Genomic DNA, 13108 nt, shown 5'->3' with positions numbered 1-13108 from the left:
CCGCAACAAGTTAGTAAAACACTCCCAACCCTTGATAATTACCAAAGCTGAGTGTGGCTTTCGAGTGATACAGCCGCAGCCCGTCTGCCGCTGGGGAACACAAGATGCATTCAGAGGGAGAGGCCAGTCCCGAAACGAGTTCCACCTGTCTCAAGCTTTTTCCCCTTATTTGTACATTAGTAATTAAAGAAACCTTATTAAGTAAGCAGTTTTAATGATTGAGCAAGAGGTTCCTTCTGATTATTGATTAACCAGGTGTGGGTATTTCCAGAGCCTGCAGCCTTGAGACCCCAATAGACATTCCTGAAGGTACACCCTGCTCTTTTCAAATGCATGTATCAGCAATTTTAACACAATTCTTATTAGGGAGGACGTGGGGTCAAGCTGCCCTTTCGGTGGCACCCTAAATCCCCCTCCCCTTCTGCCTTGGTCAGGCTGAGACTTGCTTTTAACAGCTTGCTGACTAGGCTGTCTTTAACAATAAGCCATAGTGGTTTCAGGCACTTTACTGGTTTGCCAAAGTCTCCCCGTAAAGTTTGTGACAACTAGGGGTGTGCTGTTGGAGGTTTTTTTTTCTGTATTGAAGCAGAATGAACTCAGAGAATAACGAATGAACACTTTTCACAAAACAATCACTCCACATCTGACCTCTTAGTTGTCATCCTCAGAGGAAACTTGAAGAACACCTTCAAAAGACAAGCCTGGAAACTTAAATTCATAACTTTGCTAGACACTGAAAATCATGGTTTTAATAAAGACACTGGATTAATGGCTTATTTCAAAAACCTGTAACTCACTAACACCACCACCACCCCCTTTTTTTTTTGTCCTGTGACTGCAGAGATGTGAATGGGCCACTTCACTTTGAATGGTCTCATAGAATGTGTTAACTACTTATGATAAACAATCTGTTTTACCTGGTATTTAGCTGTGACACTCTGAGGGCTTGTCTGCACTGCTGTAGCACTTCAGTGAAGACACTCCCCATGCTAACGGGAGAGGTCCTCCCATTGGCATAGGAAATCCAACTTCCTGAGAGATGGTGGCTAGGTCAATGGTAGAATTCTAGTGATTAGGTCAGTTTAACTGCGTTGATCAAGGATAGGGATTTTTCACACCCCTGAGCAACACAGTTATACCAACCCAATTTCCTAGTGTACAGCAGGCTTGAGTACCCTTTCCAGACCTGAAGAAGAGATCTGTGTAGCTTGAACGTTTTCTTTTTCACCAATAATAGTCTAATAAAAGTTATGACCTCACCTACCTTGTCTCTCTATTATCCTGGGATCAATATGGCTACAACAACACCACAAACAACAATGGAAGATATTTAATTTTGCTGTCTGAAATGGAAACTGCACAACATGAAGAAAAAGGAAGCAAAACTAAACAGTGACATCTACTTTCTTAGAGAATGCAAGAAAGAAAATATCATCCTAGAGGACTCACCATCTGTAACCCTCTACCTACTACGTACAATTCCAAGTATGCCAAACAGCTTTGCAGGAGGACTTCAGAAAAATTGAGTAACCATCTCCTGCACCTCATATACTCCAGAAGGGACCACCTCAACAAGAAATCGTCACATAATTCTGCTCCAGGATAAACCATTGCACCCGGACCCACCATATGGACACTACACAACACCCCAACCTTATCTATTTATCAAGACTACCCCTAACTGGAGCAGAATTATCTGTTCTCTCCAAGGGACTAACTTCTGCCCCATCAGAGAACCTGATACCATACTAACTTGTGGAGAACTAGAAGAATTCTTTTGCCAACTCCACCTCAAAGAATTATTTCACAACAATGATGATACCAGCAACACCTACCACCTCCCCTCCAACTGTCATAAGAATAAAGAATCATATGATGGACAGCTAGTGGATGAAACCACACATTTGATCATTACTTTGAGTACTTCAGGAAAAAAAAATTGTGAAATCCTTAACAAACGTCACATCCAACACAATCGCTCCGTGGCTGAGAAAACAGCTATATAGTCCCTGAAATCTAACTACCAGAGAGTGATCAAACTAGAAGACAAAAGGGATGCCATTATAGTTCTCAACAGTGATAACTACGTCAAGCCAACTGCCAACTCTTTGACACCGTCTACTATAAAGAACTCAAAGAAAACCCCATACCACAGTTCACCCAGGAATTTAAGGATATCATCAAATCCTTCCCCAAGCAACTCCAAGAGAAACTCTATGACATCACCCCCCCTCCAAACCTTCTACAGGATTCCCGAGATACACAAACAAGGGAACAGAGGCAGATCCAGCATATCTGACCATGGCACTCTTACTGAAGGAATATCAGAACTCACAGAAACCATCATCAAACCACACACCACACAAAGGGTCAGCTTCCTCCAAGGACACAGCCGTCTTCCTCCACAAACTCTGCAACCTTAACAACCTCCCTCAGAACACCATCACGGCAACCATGGATTTCGCCTCCGTATACACAGATATCCCTCACAATGACGTAATAATTGGAGATATACCAATCTCCTAGAACTGGAAGGGACCTCGAAAGGTCATCGAGTCCAGCCCCCTGCCTTCACTAGCAGGACCAATTTTTGCCCCAGATCCCTAAGTGGCCCCCTCAAGGATTGAACTCACAACCCTGGGTTTAGCAGGCCAATGCTCAAACCACTGAGCTATCCCTCCCCCATCGCTGCCTGCCCCACATATCTACAAGACAATGGAAACGCTCCAATATCCACCTCAAACATATTGCCAAACTTATCCATTCCATCTTCACCCATAACCGTTTTACGTTCAACAACACACTTTGTCCAAACCATGAGAACAGCTAGGAGTACTAGGAATGCTCCCCAGAAAGCCAACCTCTTCATGGGCCACCTTGACATAGAATTTCTGGACAAATACCCCATGAAACCAAAGATATATCTGAGATACATTGATATTTTCATCCTCTTGACAATGACCTTAACTGCCTCATAGACTTCCACCACATCTTCAGCTGCTACCATCATCCATCAAACTCTCTCTAGAACACTCCCATACCAGCATCAACTCCCGGGACACCACAATCAGAACCCTACAGACAACAATGTACAAGAAACCCATGGATAATTTTCCTTCAAAGATCCAGTAAGCACCCCAAACACACCAAGGAATCAGTTATCTATAGCCAAGTCCTCAGATACCACAGAATATACTCTGAGGAGAAAGTCTGGGATACACATCTTAACAGATTTAAAACTGCCTTCACCAAACAAGGACATTCCACCAGAGAAGCAGATCACATCATGCAATGGGCCACCCAAATACCCTGTGAGAACCTATTTCAATAAGGAAACTAATCTACTTTGCATCACACACCCCTAGTTGCCACCTGCCACCCCACACTGGAATCCATATGGAGTATCATTAAACAGTTACAACCCATACGTGATGGGGTCAACATCTGGAAAAAGTTATTTCCCAAACACCCTATTTTGGCCTTCAGACAAGCCCCACACCCTCCAATCACTCCAAGGGCATCATCAGAAGGACATTCCCCATAGACCAGGACCACCGACCGAAAGCAGGCCTAGGCCCTGCCATAACAACAGATGCAAAACCTGCAGACATATCTCAACTGCTCCGATGATCGTTGTCTGGAATTGTAACTCAGTGTAGTACTTGAATTTATTTATTTAGTTAGTTTTTGAGGTCCTAATGAAATGAAATGGAATACCTACTGTGACAGATCCAAACCAATGGGGTACAGGAGTCTGGTAGAGGGCAAATATACTGGTCACTTGATGAGTAGGTTTCTGTTCCCTGAGTGACCAGAGCAGGGGCTGCACTAGAGTAATTAGGAACCTGCTAGAACCAATTAAGGCAGACAGGCTTATTAGAACACCTGCAGCCAATCAAGGCAGGCTAATCAGGGCATCTGGGTTTAAAAAGGAGCTCACTCCAGTCAGGTGAGGGGGAGCCAGAGGAGAGGAAGTGCGTGTGAGGAGCTGGGAGCAAGAGGCGCAAGGAGCTGAGAGTGAGAGGGTGTGCTGCTGGAGGACTAAGGAGTTCAAGCATTATCAGACACCAGGAGGAAGGTCCTGTGGTGAAGATAAAGAAGGTGTTTGGAGGAGGCCATGGGGAAGTAGCCCAGGGAGGTGTAGCTGTTATTCAGCTGTTACAGGAGGCACTATAGACAGCAGCAATCCACAGGGCCCTGGGCTGGAACCCGGAGTAGAGGGCGGGCCTGGGTTCCCCCCAAACCTCCCAGCTTCTGATCAGACACAGGAGAAGTTGACCCAGACTGTGGGCAAGATCACTGAGGTGAGCAAATCTGCCAATAAGCGCAGGACCCACCAAGGTAGAGGAGGAACTTTGTCACACTCTACTTAATGTAATAACTTGTAAAGTACAGTATTAGAGTATTTTTTTTCAGACTAGCATTGCTATATTATCATCAGTCAATTCAAATTCTGCATAAAATGAATGTTATGTTTTAGCAATCAATAAGTATGCAAATAAAGTTCTTTCCATTCCACTTAACACAATTAAAATTCTCAGCAAGTTAAATATATTGAATTGTTTATCTGCGGAGAGGCATGTAGGGCTCCAATTAAGTTTACATGGATAAATGCAGATTTGTGTTTGTGAATGTCAAGCTGACAGAAGCTTAATACTGTAAAAGGGCTAATCAACACTGAATATGTTTAGTGTCAGTAAATATTTATTGTGAAAATGTTGCTCATGGAACGCTAAGGCACAAAACCAAGTTTATTTTGCTTTTTAGTGACTAAATACTGTAATTTGTATATCATCCCATCCACATCCCTTCTGTATAATTTTGCTTTGTACAAAATTATTTTTATCACTTCATCACTTTGATGATGGTATTGGAGAAGGACGACACATGAGCTTGGCTGTAGTTTTTTTTTTTAAATTAATTAAAAAAGGGGTGAATTTACTGGTATTTGTGGTTTTGTTCCATGAGCATATTCCAGATAGTATGGAGCTGGACCAGGTACAGTGCAGATAGGCAGGCAATATGCAGATTTCATCATATAACTCTGACAGTGGATTTTGGGCCTTCTGTTCCTAAACAAGGATACCAAGATTACTAACCAAACAATGCCAAATTGTTTTGGTTTTGCAATGTGTACAGGTATTCACTAGGAAGTTGGTTCAGATCACAAAATTAATTGGACCCAAGTGATGTTATATATAGTGTTAGGTCTCCTTAAATTAAAAGCTAGAGCATTGACCCAAAGAATCCTCATGCTTTTATGAGTCTGCTGTTGAAGAATATTGTCTCAAAATTAATAGATAGATAATAATAGATAAAGAATTAAAAGTACATCTTAAGAAGATCCTTTGTTTCATTAATACTTTACAGTGGACAATATGATGGAAAGAAGGAAAAAGAAATAAGAAAAATCTTCTTGTTGGCAACTACTACTAAACTCTACTGTATTTTGCCTCACAGTGTATGTCTACACTTCACTAAAACACCCACAGTTGGCCCAGGTCAGCTGACTTGGGCTCGTGGGGCTCAGGTTGCAAAGTTATAAAATTGCAGTGTAGTTGCTTGGGCTGGAGCCTGGGCTCTGAGACCCCACAAAGGGGAGGGTCCCAGAACCTTGGCTCCAGTCTGAACCCAAATGTCTACATTGCAGTTTTATAGCCCTTCAGCCCAAGCCTTGTAAGACTGAGTCAGCTGACATGACCCAGCCACGGGTGTTTTATTACAGTGTAGACAAGAGGTCAGAGATGGGAACAACAAAGCTGTGATTGTGATCCTTATTTATACTGGCAACTCTCTTTACAATGTGAATGAGAGGTAGAGAAATAAAAGGTTGTTTTATGAAGGAAACAAAATGAAACTGAATTTTAGTGATTTTTATCTCATGTTTTTTCCAGATTACAAAATGTGATTTTTTTAAAAATTATTTTAGTTTTAAGTCCTGGGCTGATGGCAGAATTAGTCAGTTGCAGAATGGATATAATATAGTTCAGTTTAGTTTCTAACTTTGCATGAAATAAGCTGTGCCTGTTGGCCTCTGTTTGATCCTGTGAGAGTGGGGGCTAATGTCTGGCCAGTGTTTGGGAAGCAGCAGGTAGTCAGGAGCAAGCTGTTCTAGGGGTCCATGTTTCTGTAGCGTGGCAGTTATTCACACACAGATGGAGACCTTATGAACTTTGACAGAGGTCATGCTAAATTGCAAATCTAAAACTTCTAGACTTCTGAAGACTTAGGGTGGCGCATTATTATTTTTTCAGTCTGTGATTAGGAACATCATTGAAGCTGTAAACTTACTTTTAAGGAGTAGATCAACTATCCATTCATTGTTTAAACAAGTGATCTTGGGAACAGATACAGTCTTTCATGGTACTTTGAAAGGAAACTATTGCATATTAAAATGCTAATTTACATATGTAGAACACACTTCTTATATTGCTTCTGAAACACCTAGGCTTGCCTGCTTTTATTGAACTTACAGAAGGACTTTTAGAGCTGAAAGCATTGCAGAAGCCTCTGATTTTTTTTCCCCTGTTGCACATGGTTTGGAATGAATTAAGATACTCATGGTAGTTTTTGATTTCAGGTCTTTTGGGGCAATCAGTTGAGACACCAAGATCTCTGTCATCTGTCATCAGCCATCATCTCAACAGGGATCTTATAGCAGTTTAGGAAAGAAAAACATGAGATGATATGGTTTCACATTGTAACATATTACATTTTGCATTCAATCAAAGTCAGAACACAGAAGGGCTACTCTGTGTTTTTAATTACGATTCTGAAGCTGCTCTTGAAAATCTGTCATATTTTAACTTACTGCAGTTTCTAGTCAAGTGGGAAAATTAGGGGAAAAGTCAATAGTTAGTCTTATGCTTGGATAGCTCTGCTCTGTAGTATCCAAAATATAGATTATATGTGTTCCCAAGTTACATTCATTTATCTTCTGTAACAGTTCTATGTTTTTACTAAATTGTTTGTTGGAGGTATAAAGAATGGAATGTTATATGTATGTAAACATCCAAGGAGCTTGGATGACCTAATCACCAAGGTGGCTTAGAAACTCTTCTTCTTTTAATCACATGGTCAAATTCTCATAATTGAACTAGATGTATGGTGCTGGTTAATGGCTCATGAACTAGTCTTTAGAGCTACAACATTGTTTCATGAGGCCAAGTCAGATTCCATGTGTTGAAAGTGGTTTCAGTATCGGCCACACAGAGAGCTAGAAAATTCACACCGGCAGCAGACTGTAGGGGGAAAATGTTTTTTAAAAGTGTGTGAACTGGGTTATGCATAAGATAACAAGAATGTTATTCATGTTTCTAAAGCTGGAGAAGGAAAAAGGGGGGAAAAATAGTACATTTAAAAAAAACCATTCACTGTATTGCTGTGGTGGTATCTCCATTTCAGAAAAAAGAGAATGTAAATAGTTTGTTAGAGCTGTAGTTGTGAAGTTTGACTATATTTACCTATTCCGGTGCAAATAGTACAGCGATTTCATATTTTATTATTTTTAATTATGGCTATCAGAAAGATCAGTTAGGTAGTCATCAGTGTTCATGTGCAGTTTCTACTAATCCCTGAAAATGTACCTGTTAAGTGACAATCTCTAAAATACAAAGCTAGGAAGCTTTCCTCTGAATGTTAGAACTCTTAATGAAAGTGCCCAGCCCAGTTAATATTATATGGGTTATGCACTTCATATAATTACATAACTCTAGTAACTCTATAAACTTCTAAGAAATGCCATTATTTACGGTGAGACATTGTTCTCTAGCCAGATCTTGGTTATGCTCATGATGGCTCTTGGAAACCTTTTCTTAAAAGTCCTTCCCTAAATTAAAGGAAGAGTAAGGATAGTGATCTTTGATGGAGATTACCTCCTCTCTGGATACTCCTAAATTATCCTTTCCAGAGATAGCTCTCGGAAGAGAAAACTTTTTAACTTTAGAAATGGCTGAACTGCATCAATACCAGATATAAGCCGTTTCACCAGGGAGGATGCTTTATTCTTGCTACCTCCATCCCCTCCATGCACCTCTATGAAGTCTTCACCTTCCACCAACATTTCAATGAAATCACATAGACTTAACAGTGTGTTGTGCTATTTATATAGTCAATATAGTTTTGTGAAAGAAATTTTAAATGTTTCTAGCAAAACGGAGTTGAATGTAAGTTTGTTTTCCTAGAGGTTGTGGATATGAGAGATTTTTGCTTAAATGAGAAAATAAATGAATAGTTCACTCAGTTTTTCACTCTGTCTCTCTGTGGTAGATACTCCTCCAGTACATGGGGTTTATTGAAGAATGTTTTGAGGGAGCACTGTATTAAAATACAACTTGCATGCTTCTGAGCTATATCGTTGTATGGTGAGTTTTTAGTGGGGAATGTTGGAGGTCAATTCACCCATGGATCCTGGCCTTCTCTGTCTCCTAGCAATCTAAAGCTCCACTTCTTTGCTGGCACAATGTCCCCAGAAAGCAGTAAAATGGAGAAAAAAAGACAAAATAAAAGAAAAGGTGGGAGAAGAAAGAGACAGAATAGGATAAGCAGAAGGGAAAATGCAAAACCCAAGAACAAATATTTTACCTTTTGTGGCCATTAGTGCGATGTAATGCAGATGGAGAGTGAAAAACTTGATTAGAGATTTGGCTGGGCAAGGTTGAGTAAGAGGATATGAAGATTGTATTCTACAGAGTATGAAGAAAGCACAGATAAGTCTCTTAATTTTTTTTTGTAAGATCTATATATAACCTTCATGAATTATAAATGACAGTATGTTATAAAATCTTACATAAATGCTTCAAACTGAATAGAGAGACAAGATAGGCGAGGTAAAATCTTTTAATGGACAGTGTTTTCATTGCTATGTACATAACTTTCCCAACAGGATGTCTCTAAAACATAAGAATGGCAAGGTGGGTGTGGTTAATGGGAAATGCTGAGCTTGTGCGTATGGCACTGACACTCTGATGGGACTTCACTGAGCTCTCTTTAGGTCCTGCCTGTATCTCATTGGAGTAAAGCAAAAACCTTATGGTCATTTTTTGCCCTTATTGACTTCATTAGGTTTTGGATCAGAGTCTGTCAGAGAGGTGAGAATTGCAAAGGTTTATGTCTTAATTAAACTGAATCATCCAGGAACAGCCAATGTCTGAATGCTAGGTGGACCACCCTCCTCAAAAAATGATTCTGTCAGTGCCATGGTTGCCAAATTGGTTGACTGGAATTCAGCTGGAGGGGAAAAAGCTGCCCCCTGAATCAGTTTTGTTTTGTTGTTTCTTGGTATTGCTTGTGATTAACACATTCATCTGATTTGACTCAATGTTTTATTTATAGGTGTGACTCACAATATAGCTTTACTGCGAGAAGTGATAATCCATCCACGCTTTGTTCAGGGGGATGTCAGCACTAAATTTCTTCCCGATGTGTATCCTGATGGCTTTAAAGGTTTGTTCTCCCTTAAAATATTTTTGTGTGTGAAAGATTATCTTCATTATTACAATTTCTGTTTACTTCTAAAGTGAATTATTCTCTAATCAGTTTTTCAATTTTTAAACAAGATCATTATCTACAAAATGTTTTGGAATTTTTAATAACAGGTTGCAAAATTGGAATTATTTTCCTTGAGCTTCAGAAAGACATCTTTGGCTACAAATTGAAAATAAAAAAAGTCAAATAATGGTCAGGAAAAACATATTTCACATCATCTGATACTGAAAATGTAATAATAAACATCCTGCTGAATACGGGCACAATCACAGGAGGTGCTCAGCACTCATAACTCCTATTGACATATGGGTGGTCAGTGAGCATTTGAGGGCTCTAACATCTCGCAAGAGACACCATATCAGATTGGGCCTTGTGATATCATGGAAAATATAGACTTATTTATACTTGTTAATATTAAATTCATAAGTAGTAAAAATGAGAGGAAATATTTTCTTTGTATTTATATAATCTGTTGCAAATGTAGTTGTTTTATTGAGAAATTAAACCTGTCAGGCAGTTTGTTGATTTTTTTCCCACAAGTTCTTATTTTTGGGACCCTTTGTCCTATCTGTCTAATTTAGTGATTATGCACATATACATTCCATAGCAGATGGATCTAGACTCCCTCAGAACAGACTAAGACCAGTAAGGCTAGTGACAAAGAGGAAGCAATTTAGATCTCACCTTTACTATAGATCCTCTTTCCAGTAGTGGTCAAAAGACTTTATGAAAAGAAGGTTTAGACCTCCCTGAAATGGCCAGTCGGCTTCATCCCACAGGCTCTTCTCACAGACAAGTTCAACATCTAAGCAGTCATGGTGACCGATCGAGGACAGCACACTGACCACATCCACCTATTCCTTCCATTGGAAGATGCCTGTCTCTCTTTCCCTGTGTTTGGAAAGAGATCATGTCAGACAAGTAAGTGCTCAGCATAGAGAAGGAGGGATATGTTAGAATCATCGAACTGGAGGGGACCTCGAGATGTCATCTAGTCTAGTCCCCTGCACTAAGGCAGGGGACTAAGTATTATCTAGACCATCCCTGACAGGTTTGTCCAACCTGCTCTTAAAATCCCCAATGAGGGAGATTCCACAACCTCCCTAGGCAATTTTATTCCAGTGCTGAACCACTCTGGCAGTTAGGAAATTTTTCCTAATGTCCAACCTAAACCACCCTTGTTGCAATTTAAGCCCATTTCTTCTTGTCCTATCTTCAGAGGTTCAGAAGAACAATTTATCTCCCTCTTCCTTGTAATAACCTTTTATGTACTTATCCAGTTTATCTCCCTCTTCTAAGTTCTCCCTTCCACACACACATCCCTGTCTCTTTTCAGGGTCCCTTCTCATGAGACCATTTTGTTTCAAGAAGTACAGTCTCTTCTGGAATTGGGAGTGACAGAGGGAGGGCCCTTATCAACACAGAGGGAAAGTCATCTGTTCATGGTATTTCCTGGTCTCAAAGTTTTCTGGTGGCCTTCATCCCATTCTAGAGCTAAGAAAACTGAACTGCATCATCAAGAAAGCAAAGTTTTGGATGGTCACCCTCGCTTCTTCCTTGGGGATTAGAGATTGGCATGGTGCCTTAGATTTACAGGATGTTTACATGTGGCAATACCTCTCGGCTACAGGAAATTATTTTAATTCATAGCAGGCAACAACCGTTCTGGCACGTGGTGCTCCTTTTTGGGCTGTCGTCAGCTCAGGGTCTTCACCAAGTGCATCTCAGTGGTGGCAGCCCACCTATAATATGTAGGCGTTCAGAGATTTCCTTATCTGGACGATTGGCTAGTTTACAGTACATCAGGTAACCCCCAAATCCAAAACAGCATGCGTGTCATCAGGCAGCTGCTCTCTCATCTGAGCCTGAAACTAAAGTTGGACAGATCAAAGTTATAACCAAGACTACACAAAACCTTTATCAATGTAGACGTCAAGGCCATGACTGCAATGGCTTACCTTCCGATGGCTAGATTTCAGTCCGTAGCCTTTCTGTCTAAAAGTCTCAAGTGCAAACCAATGAGAACATTGCATGCCTGCCTACATCTCCTGGGCCATGTGGCCTTTTGCGTGTACGTAACTCTTCATGCCAGACTTCACAATCGCTGTCTGGAGGCCAGGCTCCATTCAATATATGGTGTTACCATGCATCCTCTAGATATGCAGACTCCACGATTGCTCCAGTGCCTGGACTGGTGGTTGGATCTGTGTGCAGAGGGGTTCCCTTTCCGTTCCCAGTTTTGAATATGACCCTGGTAACAGATGTGTCTACCCAAGGGTTGGGGACCCACCTCAGTCAACTTCGGGCACAAGCTCTTTGGTCATCCCAGGTCATCTCTCTCTTCACATAAATGTGCAGGAGTGCAGAGCTATTTGTTGGACTTGTGAGACATTTGTGTCTTCCATCAACAACCATGTGATACATGTTCTTACAGACACCACCAGTGCTATGCTTTATTTGAACAGGCAGAGAGGTGCAAGATCATCTGAGCTATGCAAGGAAGTAATCCCCTTGTGGAATTATATATAAAAAACAATGTCTTCCTCAAGGCATTCCACATTCCAGGAGTGAGGAACATAATTGCAGACACCTTTAGCAGGGATTTCATAGACCAACATGGGTGGTCAATCAGAAAGAACATCCTCCAAACCTTTCACCAGTGGGGGGGTACCCAATGATAGACTTGTTTGCTACCAACCTGAACAACTAGTGGAAGAGATTTTGCTTGGGAGCAGCTGGGGTTCCATTGCAGATGCCTTTCTTCTCCCTGGTTCAATCATCTCCTATATGCATTCCCTCTAGTTCCTCCAATTCCAAGGATACTAAGGAAACTGAAGAGAAACAAAGCAACTTTAATTCTAGTGGCATTAGCCTGGCCAAGGCGCTACTGCTTCATGAATCTTTGGTTTTCCATCACATCTCCAATAACTTTGCCCTAGTCAAGGATCATCTGTCTGAAAACCAGGGCAGGTCCCTGCATTCCACCTCATGGCATGGATGATCTCTGGTTGAATGCTCACGAGAGATTGTGCTCCCGAGATGTTCAAGCCAAAAACAAATTTTAACTTCTCTTTATCTGTAAAATGTGTAAGAATCTAAATAAAATATTTAAGTAAATAAGAACTGATTTCAGTCTCAAGTTTCTATAAGTTTTATTATAAACTGAAGTTGTTAACTTTTTAAATTATGAGCTATATCTTGACAGCTTTTCTATTAACCCACATTGCCCACTTTAAATTAAATCTTTGCTTTGACTGGCATAAATGATAGTTTCTATAGTTATTTTAAAACATGTCTCTTCCCCCTATCTAAATTAATTTTCACCAATACAAAAATGCTTGCTTTATTTGTTTCAGGCATTTTCTTTAAAAAGTTACTATGCTAATTTAAACTGTCAGGCATTCTCAGACTGGAAATACTACTACTTTGCTGCTCCTCACACTGTTCAATCTAGACAGAACATCAGGGTTTAGTAATGGCCTGGCACTAGGTGAGGTATTTATATGGTCTCCATCACCATGGTGTCTGAGCACCTCACTGTCTTTAGTGCATTGTGGCACCCCTGTGAGGTAGAGGTGTCACATTATACAGATGAGAAACTGAGGTAGAGAGGGACTGAAGT

At 40.6% G+C, this 13108-nt stretch overlaps 1 protein-coding gene across 3 annotated transcripts in view; it reads left to right on the top strand.

Moving 5' to 3' along the window:
* PCCA (propionyl-CoA carboxylase subunit alpha) overlaps window positions 1-13108 on the top strand; it is a 417465-nt gene that overhangs the window by 237390 nt on the left and 166967 nt on the right. For all 3 annotated transcript variants that reach the window (XM_045009001.1, XM_045009013.1, XM_045009009.1), the window contains one exon: window positions 9334-9444. In XM_045009001.1, coding sequence (XP_044864936.1) covers window positions 9334-9444 — 111 coding nt within the window. The remainder of the gene's footprint in view (window positions 1-9333; window positions 9445-13108) is intronic.

This window comes from Mauremys mutica, chromosome 1 (assembly GCF_020497125.1).
Source record: "Mauremys mutica isolate MM-2020 ecotype Southern chromosome 1, ASM2049712v1, whole genome shotgun sequence".
Taxonomy (NCBI): domain Eukaryota; kingdom Metazoa; phylum Chordata; order Testudines; family Geoemydidae; genus Mauremys; species Mauremys mutica.
Note: the sequence above shows the minus strand (reverse complement) of the source record. Positions and strands in the feature narration are given on the sequence as shown.